The 20,065-nt window shown below is 42.2% G+C and overlaps 1 protein-coding gene across 3 annotated transcripts in view; it reads left to right on the top strand.

Annotated features, from left to right (window-relative positions):
- The window catches only part of LOC138147877 (very-long-chain enoyl-CoA reductase-like), an 86,656-nt gene that overhangs the window by 39,011 nt on the left and 27,580 nt on the right, over nucleotides 1–20,065 (top strand). For all 3 annotated transcript variants that reach the window (XM_069070542.1, XM_069070543.1, XM_069070544.1), the window contains exons 2-7: nucleotides 7,873–7,923; nucleotides 8,617–8,668; nucleotides 10,032–10,076; nucleotides 13,936–14,039; nucleotides 15,774–15,889; nucleotides 17,254–17,359. In XM_069070542.1, the coding sequence (XP_068926643.1) occupies nucleotides 7,873–7,923; nucleotides 8,617–8,668; nucleotides 10,032–10,076; nucleotides 13,936–14,039; nucleotides 15,774–15,889; nucleotides 17,254–17,359 (474 nt within the window). The remainder of the gene's footprint in view (nucleotides 1–7,872; nucleotides 7,924–8,616; nucleotides 8,669–10,031; nucleotides 10,077–13,935; nucleotides 14,040–15,773; nucleotides 15,890–17,253; nucleotides 17,360–20,065) is intronic.

Consider the following 20,065-nt stretch of genomic DNA (forward strand, 5'->3'; position numbering starts at 1 on the left):
GAGTCCTCACAAGCCCAGTGCCAAAAAAAAAAAAAAAAGGAATGGTAGAAAAATGACAAAGCAGTTGGTTCTTTGACATTCCTGCTCCGAGAAGATAATTCGCTATCAGGGATCTTTGCTGAAAATACAGATCATGGTGTTCTTGGCTGAGCATGTGGCTAACGTCCTGTGTCCAGCTGAGGGATGATTCCCAAACCTTGTGCATGCCTGCACAGCATTCTGTTCCTGTCAGAGGAAGTCCAGGCTCTGTGGTCCTGGAGGGAATGACTTTGGATTTTGATCCACCCTTCAGGGACAGCGGGGAGAAGAGAATTCCGAAAATTGGATTTTTCAGTTAATGCCCTAGTTGTCTTGGCCCTATACTTTTGTGAGGGGCAGTGCCAAGACTGAATTTTGAGGAGGTTAAGGCCTAGTTAAACATGGGAAGAGTCAGCAGCAAAACCAAGCAGCTTGTCTTTTCTTTAAAAAATTTTTAATTGATATCTTCTGTTTTTACCTTACCTTCATATCTTTCCCCTCTCTCTTGTTTGTTATAAGTCTTTGCTTATAACAAAGATTAAAAAAGAAAGAGGGGGGAAATCAATTCAATAAAACTAAGAAATACATTTACCAAGGAAAGCCTCAGTTCATGTCCCTCTTCTGATACCTATGATGGTTGTAGGGGCAAGTCATTCATGCAGTCTTTATCTCCTCCCTATAGCCTTCTACTCCTACAAAGATGTGGGGGAGGTGCATTCTCATATCTCTTCTTCAGGGTCAAACTCAGCCAGCTCAATGCACAGCATTTTTTGTTGTTTATGTTGTTCTTTTCATTTACATTGTTCTATTTTACATGATTTACATTGTGCATGTTTTTGTGGTTCTGCTTACTTCTCTGTGCATCAGTTCCTATAAGCCTTTTTCACGATTCTCTGAATTCTTCATGTTCGCCATTCTTACAACACAATAATATTTCACTGCATTCATGTACCAGTTTCACCATTCTCACAATCCAATGTCATCAACTTTGTTTCCAGTTCTTTGTTACCACAAAAGTACACAAGCAGTTTTTCTTGAACTACCCCCTCCTTACCCCCTTACTAGTTTCTGTGTGTGTGTGTCTGTGTGTGTGTGTGTATGTGTGTGTGTGTGTGTGTGTGTAATTGGGGTTAAATGATTTGTCCAGGGTCACACAGCTAGTAAGTGTCTGAAGCTGGATTTAAATTCAGGTCCTCCTGACTCCAGGGACAGTGCTCTAGTCACTGTGCCACCTAGTTGCACCCCCTCCCTTACTCATTTCTTAAATGATGATTAGAGGTCTAGGGGGAGGGAAAGATTAGGAAAATTTTAAAGGCCATCTGAAAAGAGGAGACTACACCACTTGGGTGATATCAGATGGGAAGAGAACCACCTTATCTTGTTCTGGCTTGAATTCAAGGGCCCGCGTTCATGCAAAATAGAATAAGTGAGAAAAAGGGCCATTCAGGACGCAGGAGGGAAGGAAACACCACCCTGTAAATAAATCACCTCATTCTCAACATCTACTCTTCTCACAATGTGTTGTCTGCTATTTTTAGTTAGTTGACACCATATTGTGAAGGATAAAACCAACATTAACTCAGAGTCAGGTTGTATGAACCACAATTAATATGACAGATGAAAACAATCTGGGATAATGATGCAGTCACTGTCATGTAATCTAACAGATGAGTTGGGGACAAACATCCTATTAGTGATGCCATAGGGGTGCTCCATGTGACAGCAGGACAATGAGGACAAATGAGGAGGACCAGGAATGATGTCATTCCTCTTTTCCTCCCACCTATGGGAGCTGTGCTGCCGACCACCCCTCAAAACTAATAAACAGTCCTTTATGTTTCCCAGGAGACACAGTTTTTACAAATCAAATGCAAAATCCCCACCCCATGATGTACCTTGGTTTCTTATTGAAAGGACCTTATTCCAGGATGGATGCTGGGATCATGGATTGAGAGCTGGAGAGCACGCTTAGAAGGCATCTACTACAACCCCATCATTTGAATGATGAAGACCAGAGAGGTTTAATGATTTGTCCAAGGTTGCACAGGTAGTGAGTAGCCCCTAGCCCCCTTTCCACTGTAGCCTGAGTCCAGCTCACTCTAGTAGGACACCAGCAACTAGGTTGTATGGCTAATAGGTCAGTGCCCATCTTCAATGGGCCTTCTGGAAGTAAGATGGTAACTGACAGATGATACTGCTAGGCTTGAGCCAAGCTGTGGAAAGGAATATACTTTGGTGTCCCCCAAAACTTTCCTTCCTATGACCTTGGGGATAGCTTTTCCTAGAGATAATGCAAATGAGATAACATATGTAAAGCTCTTTGCAGACCTTAGAATGCTATGGAAATGTTAACTATTAGCTAGTATGTTTACCCCCTTCATCCAGTGTGCTTGAGTTTATAGGATCATAGATCCTGTAATATCCTATAAATCTTTATATCTATAAGGGATCTCAGAGGAAACATCTCCTAATTTCCGGCAATGAGGATCTATTTTCAAGTAGGGGTTAGAGACTAGTCCTCTGATTTCCCTGGGATAGGGACCTCCCTGGTGAGGAAATGCCAGATGCTAAAGGGAAGTCAGTTCTTTCTCTACAATTTACAGTGTTGCTTGCAGTAGTGACAGTATGAGAGGTTGAGAGATAGTCCCAGGGTCAAATAGCTAGTACGTGTCAGAGGCAGGCCTTGAACCAGGTTTTCCTGGTTCTGAGTCTGGCTCTTGATCCCCCACCATGATGGCTCTCAAAGGCTTTCAGGAAGGTATCTGATAACCCCATACAGAGTTAGAACTACAAGATTCTTCATTCTTCAAAAAGTTAGAGTTCTGAATGTGATTCTGACCAACAAAGAGGAAATGGTTGCTGAAATAGAAAAAATTGGAAACTAGAAAGGAAGTGATCATTGCCTCCTAGAGCTCAGGACAGATGAGAAGAGGAAAGCAATACATACTTTAAAATGCACACTAGCTTTAGGAAGAATGGATTTCAAAAATTCAGAGAAACTCTAGGGTTAGAATCCTAGGGCTTAAAATTAAAAAAGGGAAATTGGCCCCCGAAGGATAGGAACTTTCCAAAGGGGAAATTCTGTCAACAGCAATTATTCTAATGAGGAAGAAAGAGGGACTTGTCCAAAGAGACCAATGTGACCACACAGGGAACCCACTGGCCAACTTAAATTTTTAGAAAGCATATAGAAGAGAGAAAAGGGGGAAGATAATGGTAGACAAAAACAAAAGCGTGCAGTCTTTAGAAAAATGACATTGAAACCACTGAGACTAATAGACAGTCACAACAAAAGATACTTTAAAGCTATAATGAAAACAAGAGAGAAGTGAACAAGATAGGACTACTTCTTGTAGTAGATTGGTTAATGGAGAGAATGCAAAAATATTTAACTCATATGCTTTCATTTTGTCCACGAAGAAGGATCTCGAGACTGGGAAGGATAGAACAGAAATGACTAACAGCAAATTAGAACCTGAGATGGCTGAGTAGATAGTGAGTATGTGTTTCAACAATATTTTTAAATCACTAGACCCAGGAAGTAATCATAATATTAATAGTAATTATGATTTCAACAATGAATTCAAGTTGCTAGGCCCAGATAACAATGATAATGAATGTTAATATAATAGTAATTATTATTTCACCAAAGAATTCAAGTGGCTAGGCACAGATAATAATAATGTTAATAATAGTTATTATTATTATTTTAACAATGAATTCAAGTCACTAGGCCCAGATAACAATAATAAGAAAAAATGTTAATATAATAGTAGTTATTATTTCACCAAAGAATTCAAGTGGCTAGACCCAGATAATAATGTTAATATTAATAGTAGTTATTATTATTTCAACAATGAATTCAAGTCTCTAGACCCAAATAAACTGCATTCCAAAGGCCTGAAAAACCTGCTGAGTTTTTGTTTAGTGTCCTTTAAAAATTCTGAAAAATGAAGGAAGTACTGCAAAACTGTCCTGACTTTTAAATATTGTCCTGACTTTTAAAACATGGAACAGGGCTGGGGTCTTTAGTTTGACTTTGGTTTCTTGCAAAAATCTAAAAATAAAGAGGATCATATTATGCACAATTAGAAAGGAAATGGTGATCACCAAGGACCAGGTATGGCTTCTTCAAGAACAGGTCATGGTCATGCCAGACTGACTCCATTTTGTTTTTGAACTGTTATTAGATGGGTAGATCAGGGTATTGTTGCAGACAGTATGTGTGGATTTTGGTGAGGCATTTGTTCTAGTCTCTCATGATAACCTTGTGGACTAGCTGGAGAGACTAGATTATAGTAGAGTTGAATTCAGAAATGCTTAAATTCCTGGACATCAAAAATAGTGATTCACATTATCGGTGTCAAACTGGAAGGAAGCCTCTAGGTGTAGTAACCCAGGGATCTGTCCTTGACTCTGTTCTGTTCAACATTTTTATAAGTTAGTTCTGTGAAGGCTAAGTTGATCACATTTTCAGGTGACACACAGTTGAAAGAGATCACTAAAATATCACACCGCGATGGAGGAGAGAGCAAGGTCATCAACTTTGCACTGATCTTCCTCATTCAAATCTGATGCAAGTCAAGACATCGTGCTTGTGATGTCATTGGTCCTCTTTGAGAGCAAAGGACAAACAAAAAGAAGAGTCATAATTCCCAAAGACCTTGACAAGTTGGATCCATGGACCAGGTCTAATAATATTGACTTTGGTAGGCACAGGAGGATGCCGGTGAATGTTTAGCAACAGATGTTAAGTATTAATGGGAGGATTTGAACACAGGTTCTATGACTCCAGAGACATTGCTCTCTCCACTATACTGCTCTGGGTCCTCTCATATTCGGGGTCATTAGGCAGAAGCTGGGCACTCTATCCATATTCCTATTCTGGTCATCTTTGAGGTCATTTTAAATACTGAGATTCTAAGGGAACTTAAAGACAGCTAGATGGCATGGTATAGAGTGCTGGATAAACCAAGTGAAATCCTGCATCATACGCTTATTATTATCATTAACTTTGTGACTTAAACTCTCTCAGCCTCAGTTTCCTTATCTGCAAAATGGGGATAGTAGTAGCATCTACTTCATAGAGTTGTTGTGAGGAGCAAATGACATAAGTATGTGCTTTATAAACCTTAAAGTACCATATAGGTGCTAGCTATTATTATTATCATTAAAGCTGATTAGCACTATCCTCTCATTTTACAGATGAGGAAACTGAGGGGCAAAGAGGTTGAATGACCTCCTTGAGGTCACATAGGACAATAATAGCAGAGTGGGTAATAGAACCTGGACTTCCCGAACCTCATTCCATTGTTCTTGCTTCTACAACATCACAGTGGAATAGAAATAACTAACCTCTCTTTGGCTTAAGCAGAGGGAATGAAATTTTAATTGTGGAATTTCAGGCATAAATCACCCCTCAGAAATCACACCACAAAGACCAGGACTGTCACACACAAATAGAAACAGATCCCTGTGGATCACATATTGATATAAAACTACAAATTAACATGCTGTACAATATGTTGTAATGTATCTCTATTTATTTTGTTAAACATTTTCTAGTTATGTTTTAATTAGGTTTCTGCACCCTGGGAGTTTTTGTAGCCTGCTTTTGACACCTCTGAAATAGACAGCCACCCTTCTTCCATGACTTATAGCATCAGTCCCAGAAGCTGGCACTTTGGTTGCCCTCAATCTTGGGTTTTCCTTCAGGCTGCCAATTAAAAGTCATAGGGATGGTGGTGCTTTGGCGGGTTCCCTAAAAACAGGAAGTCCAGCTCTGTGGCTCCCAACAAGACTATGCCATTTTACTAGCAGGGTTGGGGTTAATGAACCAAAACACGTGTCTGAGAAACTAGCAAGCACAGAGGAGACAGAGGCAACAGCTGTGAGACAGGCCTGAAGTGTGCCAATGGGGAGAAGCTAACGGGGGGGGGGGGGGGGGGGGGGGGGGGGGGGGGGGGGGGGGGGGGGGGGGGGGGGGGGGGTGGGGGGGGGGGGGGGCACGGAACACTCTTTGTATTGCCCTTCAGGTGAGTGCATAGGTGAACAGCTTCAGCTGCTGCCTGTAAATAGATCTCTAGCAGTTTGGCTTTGCCAGGGTGACAGAGAATGTGCCTTATGTCACTGGATAGAATCCCAGAATCTGGAGGCATGTGAAGAGGGTGGTCTAGGACTATTTGTTCTTAGCAGGGTTCATGTTGCCTTGGAATATGCGATCTAATTCAGTTCAGTCCAGCCCAATTCAATGAATTTCAGTTCACTGAATGTCTATTAAATAGGATCTTCTGGGTAAGGCACTGTGTAGGGATTAAGAATACAAGGTACAGTCAGGATTGGGGACCCTGACATTGAGGAAGCATGACACAGAGAAAAGAATGATGAACTTGGAGTCATGGGACCTCAATTCAACTTCTGGCCCTTCTCCTTCCTTGCCTTGTGACCTAGGAAAGACATTTATCTACTGGCCTCAGTTTCTACTTGAATTCAAATCCTAGCTTTGCCACTTCCTCCCTTGTGTGACCTGGGCAAGACATTTAACCTCTTCTTGCCTTGGTTTCCTCATCTGAAAAATTAAGGAGTTAGATTTGATGGCCTCTGAGGTTTATTTTATCTCTAAATCTGTGACATTATGAAATAACACAGTTTCCATCCTCAAGGAAGGGGAATGCAGGAGGAAGAGTCCTGGTCTCAGAATCAGGAATAGGGTCAAATTCCAGTCTTGACATCTAGGAGTTGTGTGGTCCTACATATGTCATTTAACTTCTCTAAACCTCATTTTCCTCATTTACAAAAATGGGGATGATTTGTTCTACCTATCTTCTAGGATTGTGATGAAGGAAATGTGCTTTATAAATCTTAGTGCCTGTAGAAATATATCCAATCTATCCACAAGCATTTATTAAGAGCCTACTCTGTGCCAGGCACTGAGGAAAGACAAAGGGGACAAAAGTCCATAGCAGGGCACTAGGGAAAGCACTGATGGCTGGAAGAATCAGAAAAGTTCTCATGTAGAAGTAATGTTTGAGCTGAGTCTTGAAGGAGACTTGGGAGGCTAAGAAGTAGAAGTGGAGGAGGGAGTGAATTCCAGGCACGGGGGAGAGCCAATGCAAAGATACAGGAGATAGGGAACAGATTGCCATTTGTCTTGTATGAGGGATAGGAAGAAGGCTAGTTTGACTAAATTGAGCGCAAGAAGGGAAGTCATGTACAACAAGACAGGACAGATAGACTAGGGCAAAACCTGTTTGATTTTTGTCTCCTCGTAATCTTCAGCACCTAGGACAGTGCACATACCAGGCACTTAATGCGAGCTTTCTGAATTGTGAAGGACTTTCAATGCCCAAAGAAAGAGTAACTCACCTTTGCAAGGTCCTTCATTTCCAGGAGAAAGTAGAATTTGAAAAATGACCAAGATGCAGGTAAGTGGAAGATAGAAGGCATTCCAAGGGCTTTGAGCTACAGGGAATTTCAGAAAGTATATATGACATATAAACCCCACATTGGTAGTCTGTGGATAGGGAGTGGATTGACATGCATGAGATTTGAATGACTTCCTAGGGATTCACGAGACACTGTTAAAAACCAAACTGAGGTCCATAGGCAATATGGAAGACTATAAAGGAAACAGAAAATTTTTGCTATTGCACACAGGCTATGTAGAACCAGATGAGGACTTTTGTCCTGTCAGGTGGCACTCCTGATCACCTTACATGACTTTCTATTTATGACTACTCTACCTGAAAGCACATATGGAGAGTCCCTAAGACAAGTTTTCATGTATTTGAGAGGGTGAGATAATCAGCAAGGTACTGATAATAAGTGGGGCTCTTTCTGTTCCCTCCCCCACAGGTGGAAATCCTTGACTACAAGACAAAGAAGCAACTATGCTTTCTGGATAAGGTAAATCCAATGAATCCATGAAAATGTCACTTCATCAAAACTGAGAATCCTGGGTCCTGAGGAAAATTCAGGTTGGGGGTGGGCATGTATAGGGGTCAGTCCCCTAGGACATACTGGGGAAGGGGGTGGGTAGTAAGGGAAAGGTGGACCAGGAGAGGAGCTGGATTCCCCTAGCTCTAGGAAAACTCCTGTGGGTAGAAGAGCATTTCTCCAGATTGTTGGTATTCAGTGACAAAGCCCCACTTATCCCACTCTGGTCATGGCTCTGTAGTTTACTGTTCTTTAAAGCCTTTTTCCTGTAAACCTCACCTTTCTAAGGTTCAGAATGGGCGGCATAGCATTAGTTTATCCACTTAGTCCCAGCTAAGAACTCCCCCTCTGTTATAGAGGAGTCAACTGCAATAGATGCAGAAAAAAGTTTTTCAGCCTTCCCTTTCTAGCCACATCTTTGCCTGTAGATTAAATCCTGAGAGTACCTCACCTGGGCCAACTTCATATGTTAATGAGTTTGAATGACTTGATTCATTTGAACTCCCCAGAGAGGAAAACCATCCTTGTCCACTACCAATCTTGGGAAATGTTCAACTCCAGATTTGAGTTATGTTGCAGAAAATTGACCAATCCTCTATGTATATCCTAATTAAAATGCATCTCTTTGTTCATTTATTAATTGCATATACTTCTGATACCTAGGTTGAACCACATGCCTCAATTAATGACATCAGATTGATGTTCCATAAATTTTGTAAGTAGTGTGTAAGTTTTCTAAAGTATGCCAAACTAGACATCCTATTCATTGCAATTGTCATATATACTGATGAAAGTTAATGCTAATTTTACTGATTGGTTTGGAGAAAGACCTACTTAACGTAGAAATGAACTTTGCAAATAGAAAATTCTAAATGGTAATGCTAATATGTCTCAGAATGATTTGTTTTTTTCTTTATACATCTAAAGGCAATTATTTTGTCAGCTATGATGGTGCCTTAATTTCATTTAAGTCCAATGTGAGTTTCAAGCACAACTGGTCTAATTCTCATGTTGAATATACTCTTAATAGAACAACAAGTCAGTTTGTCCTTGCAATGTCTTTGTCTACTTCTCCTGTAGCTGACCAGATTTGAGTATCTTTTCAAGCCCATCATTTTTGGGGTTTCTATTGAATATTTTGAACTAAAGTCCCATAGACATCTTAAAAATGTCCACCACAGAACTCGCTGATTTTCTTCCCAATGTACTCCTTCTGAACCTCACTATTTCCATAAGAGTGTACCATTGTCCTTCTGGTCACCCAGGATTACAGCCTTAGTGCCACCTTCAATTCCTCATTGTTCCTCAGCTCACATATCCAGTCAATTGCTAAAGTCTCATCAATTCTCCCTCCATAATGTCTCTCATTCATCCACTTCTCTCCACTCACAAAGCCTCTGCCCTGGCTCAGGCTTTCAGCACCTTCTGCCTAACCCTTTATACCTTTCAATCACTTTTTGCAGTAGCCTCCTGAATGGGTTGTTTGCCCCATCTCTCCCCACTCCAATTTTTGTTCTATAGAACCTCCAAAGTAATTTTCCTAAAGGACAAGTCTGACCATATTGATTCCCTCCTTAATCAATTATAGTTGTTCCCCATTACCTCCAGATCTAATACAAACCCCTATGCTTGACCCCAGCGCAAATTGTTCCCATTCTTCTTTTTGGTCTTATGAACTTCCCTTCACACACTTCCCAGTCCAGCTAAGCTGGTTTTCTTACTGTGCCTAACACAAAACACTCCCTCTCTGACCTCCATGCCCTTGTACTGGCTGCCCCTCATGCCTGAAATATAGTCCTTCCTCACCTCCACATCTTAGAATTCTTAGTGTCCTTCAAAACTCAAATCAAATGTCTCTTTCCACAGCCTTTCCTAGTCCCCAGGCTGCTAATGTCTCTCACCTGCCCCCCTCCCCATTACTTTGTCTTTATTTTGCATGTATTTGTTTATGTACATGTTGTTTTCTCTCAGTAGAATGCAGCCTTTCTGAGGGCAGGACCTGTTTCATTTTCATCTTTGTATCCTCAGTGCCTAATTAGGTACTAAATCGATATTTGTTTCTACTGGTTCTCTTCTAGATCCTCAATGGTATCCAGCAAGACAGTCAATGAGACTAGATCCCAGTAAGTACTAGTCAGTCAAACTAATGATGCATTTGGGGAGGGGGGCGACAAGCCCAACGCCATAAGCTTTAGAAGTGTTCTTCATGTGAACGAAGTGCTCCCTAAGGATGTGGTGGCAACAGCTGCAGTGTGTGGTTGTTGGGGAATGTTGCTTAAAGGAATGAATATGAGTCTCTAGTATGAACCGCCACCAGTTTTCCAAGGTGTTGGTGACCTTATGGAATGAGCTTGGACTTGGGAGGCAGGAGAGACTAGGGTTTAAATCCTGCATCAGTACTTACTACTCACACGACAATGGGTCACTCATTGCTTCTCTGAGTTTCTGTTTATTCATTTCTAAAATCAATCAAGTCAACAGGAATGTATGAAGCACCGACTACATGCCAGCACTGGGGAGACAAAGAAAGGCAAAAACAGTCTTTGCCCTCAAGGAGCTTTCATTCTAATGGAAGCTGATAGATCCAACGGCAAATGTTGGTTTTGTCTCCAATTCCACTGAAGATCTGCCTCTCATTCTGGTAACTGGAAAAACGTAATATCAAATGGGATAATAACTGTAAAGCACCTAGCATAATGCCTGGCACATGGTAAATGCCATATAGATGTTAGTTATAATAATAATCATTATAAGAACAATTATTATTATATTCTGAAAGGAAGGAATGGTTTCTGTGGTGTCTTCTAGGGTCAACTTATAGTTGCATTGGGAGTGCAATAGGCTGAGAAAGCAGGCATCTGGGTATAGAATTCAATTCAGCAAGCACTTATTAAATGCCTATTATATGCCAGGCCCTGTTCTAGGTGTTGAAGATGCAAAAGTAAAACAGTCACTGTCCTGAAGGAACTTGTAGTCTACTAGGCAACTAGTGGGTATGGTGACTAGCATTCTGCCCTCAGAGGCAGCTAGATAGTGCAGTGGAGAGAGATTTGGGCTTGACGTCAGGAAATCTTGTGTTCAAAAGTGACCCGAGACACTAGCTGTATGACCTTGGGCAAGTTACTTAATCTCTGCTTGCCTCAGTATCCTAACTATAAAATGGGGATAATACTTTACAGGATTGTTATGAGGATCAAATGGGATAATATTTGTAAAATATTATCTATAACACTGCCTGGCATATAGCAGGTGTTTGTCCGTTGGTTTTCTGTCATGTTCCATTCATCATGACTCTATTTGGGGTTTTCTTGGAGAGATATTGAAGTTGTTTGCCATTTCCTTCTCCATATCATTTTACAGATGGGGAAACTGAGGTAAACAGGGTTAAGTGACTTTCCCAGGGTCACACAGCTAGTAAATGTCTGAGGCCAGTTTTTCTTCCTGACTCCAGGTACAACACTTTATCCACTGCGCCACCTAGCTGCTGAAAGGCTTAACTAGGGCTCGTCAACTTGAACTTTGTTCCAAGGTGCTAAAATTTAGAGGGTGACAACAACAGTTGTATTCATAGTCAATATGGCAACCCAAACTGCCCCCGTATAGTAGATGTTTTATAAATGATTATTCCCTTCCTCCCCCTCCTTTGAAGTCACAAGACTGGAATTCAAATCCTCTCTCAGACTTTGATTTGCTGTGTGACCCTGAACGTCTCTGTTTTCTCATCTGAAGAAAATAAATGGAGATAATAGCAATCGCTTTGCAGGGTTGTGAGGATCCAATGAAGGAATATTTGTAAAGCACTTAGCAATTGCTAAATTGATATACAAATGTTAGGTATTACTATTATTATTGGAGAAAATGACATATACAGTTCAGTAAAGGCAATTAATATGGAAAAATAAATAAATATGGAAAATAAATAAGTAATTTGAAGGGTTGGAGGAAAGCTCTAACAACTAGGCTAATCAGCAAAAGCCTCTTATTAGAGGTATCACTTGAGCTGTTTCTTGAATGGAACTGGGTTCCAAGAGGCATAGGGGCAGAGGGAGAGCATTCCAGGCTTGGGGGACAGCCCATGGAAAGGCAAGAAGATGAAAGATCCAGTGACAGATTCAATAAAGGCCAGTAACTGAAAGGACACATTCTCACAAAGGAAACATGACTAGGCAACAAGTTAGTTGAAAAAGATCTGGGGAGTCCAGTGGACTTGGTACCCAATATTTGTTAACATGGGCTAGGGCAGCCCCCAAAAGCTAATGCAATCTCTGGAGTCATTAAGACAGACATAGTATCTAGGACTAGGGAGGTGATAGTCCCACTGTAATTTGCCCTCATTAGACCATACCTAATTCTGGGCATCAGACTTTAGAAAACACATTGATAAGCTAGAAAATACCCAGAGGAAGGGCAACTAGGATGGTAAAAGGCCTGAAGCTCAGACCATAGAGAAACAGTTAAAGGGACGTGGGAATCAGTTAACCTGGAGGAGACTTAGGAAGGATATGATTGTCATCTTAAAGGATTTGAAGACTTTCACATGGAAGAGGGATTTGTCTTGTTATGCTTGACCCCAGAGAACCAGGAGGATGATGGGAAACAGATGGCAGCTCAGTGTTGGGAAAGACCTACTAACAATTAGAGTGGTTCCAAAGTAGAAAGGGGTTCTTACCTACCTTAGGAGGGGGTGAGTTCTTCACTGAAGGTCTTTCAGAAAAGCCCGGGCCAGGAGTGATGGCTCATGTCTGAGACTAATGGATTGCTTGAATTTAGGCATTCTAAACTGTAGTTGGGATAAAGTTGATAGGGTGTTCTCTCCAAGTCCAGCATCAGTAGGGTGGGCCCCAGGAGCAGGGGGCCAACAGACCTAGGTCAGAAATGGACCTTGCCACAATGGACCAGGCCAGAGCTCCTGTGCCAGTCGATGGTGGGAACAAGCTCATGAGTGGCTGCTGAACTTCTTGCAAGACAGAGAAATGAAGTCCCCAAAATAAGAAGAAATAAAAGCCTGGATGGGGACTCTTATTCAGGTTCAGGGTGGTATAAATGAACTCTGAAATCTCTTGCATTCAGGGATCCTATGCTCTTGTAGTTCTGAATGAAAATGAAAAACTCTTCTCCTTTTATTCTCCTTGTTCTCTTCCTCCTCCTTTCTTTCTTCTCCTTCTCCTTTTCTTCTTCCTTTTCTCCTCCTCCTCCTCCTCTTTCTTCATAATAATAATATTGACAATAGCTAACATTTTTATAGTATTTAAGTTTTGCAAAATACTTTACAAATAGTATCTCACTTTATTCTCATAACAACTCAGGGAGACAGAAATAATTATTTTACAGATGACACAGATGAGGCAGACAGGTGAAGTGACCTAAGGGGCACAGTAGATAGAGCACCTGGCCTGAAGTCAGAAGTCCCTGAATTCAAATCCAGCCTCAGGCATTTACTAATTGTGTGACCCTGGACAAGTCATTAAGCCTGTTTGCCTCTGTTTCCTCATCTGTAAGATGGAGATAATAATAGCACTTCTCAGCCCTTGTTTCCCTCCTCCTCATTCTCATCTTTTTCCTCCTCCTCTTCTGAAATGTGCTAAACTTTACAATTATAATCTCATTTGATGCTCACAACCCTGAGAGGTAGGTACATAGTACTATTATCATTATTATTGCCCAGGGCCATACAACTAGTAAGTGTCTGAAACTGGATTTGAACTCAGGTCTGCTTGACTCCAGGTCCAGGCTCTATCTAGCTCCCTCCAGGTAGCATTTCTTGCAGTTTTGCAAATGCTCTACAAATATTGTAAAATACTTTGCTCTAAACAGCAGCCCAAGTGACTGCGGTCACTATCACTTGAGTCTGAAAGGTCCCCAGTGAATAAAATGTTCACCAATGCATTTACAGAGACCATTATGGGACTTGGGATATAGCTTTTTCTCTGGTGTTGTTTCCTTTCTCTCACACTCACCCACATGAGCATCTTTCCTTCTCAGAGGGAAAAGCCTTGAGGAATGAGGAGATCCTGCAAAAACTGCCAGTTGGCACAACAGCTACCCTCTATTTCAAAGACTTGGGGCCACAAATTGGATGGACAATGGTAAGCAATGAAGGGAGGGACAGGTGCTCATCTAAGGCTTGAGTTTCACACATTTTCTCACTGAAGCACTGGGGAGGTGGGGAGGGGAGGGAGGGGCTGGGTTTTTATTTGGTTTGTTCTAGTAGGAAGAGACATGACTCAAGATGAAGGATCTGAGTTCAAGTCCCCATCTCTGAGTTAGCGTCTCCTTACTTCCCCTAAGTGATTTAAAGAGGGGTGTAGTTATGAACCCTCAAGCCTCCTGGTTAATGGCATCATAGGAGAGTTGAGGTTGTGTGCCTGTGCCCCCAGCTTCTGGGGATTTGAGCATAAACGATCCTGCCTCCTGACCCTCCTCACAGTCACCTCAGTCTTGTCTCTGCTTCAACCAGTGTGAGGACAATAATGTCTCTCTTATCCTTACTCCCTTCTCTCTCAGGAAAGGAGAGTGGATGACCCTTCTGGAATTTCTTCTAGCATCCCCCCTACCCCAAGATACTTGGATCACCTCCTTCCTTCCATCCTTCCTTCCTTCTTTCTTCATAATGGAAATTTCAGGGATTTGCCAGTGGTTGAGAAGGGATGGCAGGAGGTTGGACAAGTGCCATCTTCTAGCTACTCTTGTAGCTGGCTGGCCTGAAGGATGAGAGCTATTATAATGAAGGCTCTCACACATAACTGCCACCTTTTAACATAGGGCAAAGCTAATGGAATCAAAGACTTAACCTTGTTGTTGTTGTTGTCATTTTCAGCCATGTCCAACTCTTTGTGACCCCATTTAAGGTATCTTGACAGAGATACTAGAGTGGTTTGCCATTTCTTTCTCTGGTTCACTTTATAGATGAAGAAACTGAGGCAAACAGGTTTAAGTGACTTGCCCAGTGTCACATAACTAGTAAGTGTCTGAGGCCAGCTTTGAACTCAGGAGCATGAGTCTTCCTGACTTCAGGCCCAATACTATATCCACAGGACCACCTAGCTGCCCAAAGGCTTAACTAGGGCTTGTCAATGGAACTTTGTCCCAAGGTGCTGAAATTTACAGGGTGCCAGTAGCACTTGTACCTCTAGTTAGTAGAAAAACCTAAATTCAACAGAAAGTTAGCAAGAAGATGATGTGTTAAAATAGTAACCAGATAGTATACCTCTTCCTCATATCTTGCCTGCCACAACTCATTTGAGATTCTTACTGGCTCGACCCCGTGCTGATTCCCTTCATAGTGGCCCTTCTCAGGGCCTTGTGTCATAAGGTCACAGGAACATAGATTCAGAGCTGGAAGCAACTTCCAGAGAACATCCCTCTCTTACTCTGAGGGCGCTTCCCTGCCACTTCTCTCCAGTGGAATTTGTCTTAAAAAGTTAACTTGAGAATAACTTTCATGCTGGCTAGCCCAAGGTTCATTTTGTGGTCTTTGCCCTAGGTGCCAATATTTCTGGTTAAATGGAAGCTTGGGGTTTCTGGCACTGAGTTTTCTGAGGAGGGTGTGGCTAGAAATGCATTGGGTTCATTTGAAAGGTTTGTCATCTTTTAGAGAAGACAAAATGACTACATTTTTTGACCAGGTCTTTGGTGATTACAAAAGAGAAAGCTTTCTGATACTTGCCCATAGGGAATTTCCTGTTTCTTCCCTCCTGGCCATCAAGGCAGGCATCAGGTCCCACCAGGCAGTCGCAGGTGTGGTCTCTATAAATGAGAATTATCGGGAATCAGGCCAACGAGAGAGGCTTCAAGCTACAAAACTTTCTCTTCTTCTTCAGGTGTTTTTGATCGAATATGCAGGCTCACTCTTCATCTACCTCCTGTTTTACCTCCGGATGCCTTTCGTCTATGGCCTGGAAAAGAAGCTCATGTCAAGGAGGCTTCCTGTGGTCAAGTGAGTCTGATTGGGCCTGTCAGTGGTCAGTCAACCATAGATGGCAGGATCATAGATTTAGAGCTGGACTGTGCCTTAGGGGCTATTGAATACAGATCTCTCATTTTCCAGATGAGGAAACAGAGGCAAAAATAGGTTTAAGGGACTTGCCCAGGGTCACACACCTAATAAGTATCTGAAGTGAGATTTGAACTCAAATCTTTCTGACTCCAGGTACAGCACCTCATCCACTAAACCGATCAACAAGCATTTATGTACCATCTCACCCCCCGAATCTTCTGGTCCAGGGGTATTCCAAGTGTGGTCTGAGGAACCTGGGGGTCCCCAAGACCCCTTTTAGGGGGTCTGTGTGGCCAAAACCATTTTCACAATGATACTAAGATGTTTTCATTTTTAATATGATAAATATCAATAGATATAACCCATATAAACAAAAGTTCTTTGGGAACTTTTTGGGAACACGGGAAGATCCAGTAGAAATTGTTAATTTCATGATTTTGATTCCAGATATTTTACAATAGCTGCATCATGACGTAGCATAAATGAATGAAGATACACTTCTTAAGCCCTTACTATGTACCAGCCACTATATTAAGCTCTAAGGATTCAAATACAAAAACAAGACAGTCTTTGCCTTCACGGAGCTAACATTCTGAAAGGTGAAAATATTAGTATGGCCTCATGAGTGGAGTGCTGGACTTCAAATCAGGAAAACCTGGGTTCAAATATTCTACCTTTGACACTTACTAGCTGTGTGACCCTGGCCAAGTCACTTAACCTCTTGTCTGCCTCAGTTTCCTTGTCTGTGAATGGAGGATATTGGCATCTACCTCATAGAGGATTTTATGGGGCTCCAATGAGATAATGCCTGTGGGAAGTGCTTTGTAACCTTTAAAGGGCTTTATGAAAGTTAAATATTGTTATGATTATTGTGGAGAGGCAGCTTGATATAGTCTGGAAAATGTGGATAGCAACACCTGTAGTCTCTATAACAAAGGGTTGTTGTGAGGCTTAAATGATGGAATAATAGCAATAATGTAACTTATAGAGCCCTGAAGTTCCCGAAGCACTTCACCTACTTTATTTCATTTGTGCCTCATAACAGCTGTACGTGGTAGATGCTATTATTATCCCCATTTTACAGATGGGGAAACTGAGTCTGAGAACTGTGAAGTGACTTGCCCATTGTTATACAGCTAGTGAGTAACTCAGGTCTTCTTGCCTCTAAGTTCAATGTTTGATTATCCACCATTCCTCCTAGCTGCACTATTTCTATAAAATACTTTAATAAACTTTAAAGGGCTATATACATTTGGGCTGTCTTTATTTACCATTAAAAACCCCTTTTATCTTGCCTTATCTAGCCTGGCATGCATCTGCCATTCTTCCCACTACGTCAAACGATTGATTGAAACCATCTTTGTCCATCGGTTCTCTCATGGGACCATGCCTCTGAAGAGTATCTTTAAGGTAAATTCTCGCCGGCTGGCACGCCAGCCCCTGGTCCTCCCTGCTGTGCTTCACAAACACTCTTCCTGGCTGTGGCTTTGTGGTGACACAGGGTACTGTCATCTCGTGCCCAGGGCCGCTGATCCCTTGACAAGATCTCTTACTCACCACATTATTTCAGCCTCCATAACCTCTCCTCCCTACCCCAACCCCACACCTCAATCCCTTGGAATCCCAAGTCCAATTTTCTCTTGATGTTTTAAGCATTGCAAAGTATCATATCCCTTCAGTTTTCCCTCCCTTCCCCTCTTGGCTCTTTGGATGTGATTTCAAAATTACTGCTATATTTTTTTTAAAGACATCTTCCTGCCAAGTAGATACTTGTAGATTTTTCCTTTTTTTGTTTGTTTTGGTCTCCCTCCCTGCTGTTCCTTATAATTAGAGGGAAGGTGTTGTCCGATGGTCTAAAGACTCCACTAGGCACTTGAGTTTTGATCTTGGCTTTGATTTCTGAGCTTCTCCCTAGCTTTGGGCAAATCTCTCCAAACTTTTATTTCATCCTGGGTATAATGAATAGATTAGGTGAGGTGAGGATATAATGAGGGCAACCATAGATCGAGAACTAGAAAGGACAACAGAACCCATCTGGTCCAGACACTTCATTTTACAGATGAGAAACCCAAGGCCTAGGAGAGTGAAATAATTCTCCCAATGTCACACACATAATAAGGGTCAGAGGAGAAGACAGTTTCCAAAATGCTAAATGTTAAATTCTTGGAGAGACACCTTTGTGCAAGAGCTGAAGCCAGGGAGTAGAGAATAGTCTCTTTCCATCCAGATGCTTTGTTGTGATGAGGTGTGAACAGAACCAGTAGAGATGGGTTTCCTGGTGGCCAAATGTAGTTCCACCTGAGCCTGCTTTGTTAGCTGGCTTATTGGGATGCAGTGTGGCACAGTGGGGAGTATGGTGCATCTGGCAGAGGAAGACACAGGACTGCAGTTCAGCTTTGACAATTAGAATGGTACGGTGGCATGAATGAATGAAATGAATGAACATGCATTTACTAAGTACTTTCTACATACCAGGCATTGTACTAATTACTGAGGATATGAACAGAAAAAGCAAGACAGGCCCTGCTCTCAAGAAGCTCCTACTCAAATTGGGGAGACAGCACATGAAAAAAAGTTCAGCTATAGGGTGGATGGCAAGTCCTGTAATTGCAAAGGGTGTTGGGGAGGAGCAGATGATGGCAAGGCCAGAAGATCCTTTGAAAAGAATATTAGTTCTGGACTCAGAGGACCTAGTTTCAAATTCTGTCTCTGATACTAGTTGACCTTGGGCCTCGGTTCCCCTAACAAGGGGAGGTTGAACAAGGGATGGCTGCTGAGGTCCCTTCTGCTTCTAAATCTCTGATCTTACGAATTTTATGTTTTATTGGAGCAGAGAAAAACATTAAATGGATTTGCATTAACCATACTTTTTAAAAACAACAACAACATACCCTGAAATTGGGTATGATGACACATGCCTTTGAGGCTACTGGGAAGCTGAGGCTGATGGATGATTGAAGGGAGGGAGTTCTGGGCTTCAATGGGCTAAACTGATTGGCTGTCCTCATTAAGTCCGGTGGCATTATGATAAACTCCCAGGAGTGGGAGTCCACCAAAGACCCTAAGGAGGGGCAAACAGACAGGTCAGAAAAAGCAGAGCAGATCAAAGCTCCCATTCTGATCAATAATGGGGTGTGGTGAATGGCCACTGAACTTCTACCTTGGGGGAGATGGGGAGACCCAGTCTTCTCCTACCCCTCCCCTCTAAAAAACAACTCAAAGCCAATCCCAGTGGAACATGGAGTTGAAAGCCAAGGATCCCAGATCCCAGTGTTGAGGAATGGTGTGTGTGTGTGTGTGTGTGTGTGTGTGTGTGTGAGACCCTGTGATCAGGTGCTACGTGAGAGAAAACCTGACCCTTGATCTCCAAACGATTTTGGTTGTCTCCAAAGTGACCTTGAAGCCTCTAGTGTTGTTCGTGGGGGATTAAGTGGCCCCATATGAACTTTCATTCCTGCTTCGTAAACATTTCAATCCTTGTAAACTGTCCCTTTCCTATTGATCATCTGACATAGCCCAGAGTTGATTATCAAGTCCATTAATCTCACTTAGTGTTCCTGGAATAGAAAACATTGCCAAAAAAGTAAGACTGAGTCAGCAGCAGCCCTTTCCCCAGGGTGCCCCAGTGCCAGCTTTGGGCCAGGGGGAAGAGGCAGAACTCCATGCCCACAGGAAGGACAGCCCTGCCCCTTCTTCCCCTCTGTAGGGTCTTCGAGAATCCTAGGTGAGAAATCTTTGTTCTGTACCCCAGGAGCTGGGGAAGCTTCACATGTGGACATGGGAGCCAAGTTTGCCATTGTAGTTTGGGGATGTAGCAACTGGGGGCTTTCAATAGTCCCTGTTGAAAGTGGGTGTTGCCCATGCAGGTAATACCAGCTTCTTAAGAAAATATAGGAATTTAGCTTTGCTGTTGTTCAGTAGTTTTTCATTTGTGTCTGACTCTTTGTGAGTCCATTTGGGATTTGTTTGCCATTTCCTTCTCCAGCTCATTTTGCAGTTGAGGAACTACAGGGTTGAATGACTTGCCTAGGGTCACACGGCTAGTAAGTGTTGAGTGTCTAAGGCTGTATTTGAACTCAGGTCCTCCTGACTCTGGGGCTGGTGCTTTATTTACTG

The sequence above is a fragment of the Petaurus breviceps genome, unplaced genomic scaffold (genome assembly GCF_028583685.1).
Source record: "Petaurus breviceps papuanus isolate PSGF00001 unplaced genomic scaffold, PetGlider_PUasm1.0 90808, whole genome shotgun sequence".
Lineage (NCBI taxonomy): Eukaryota > Metazoa > Chordata > Mammalia > Diprotodontia > Petauridae > Petaurus > Petaurus breviceps.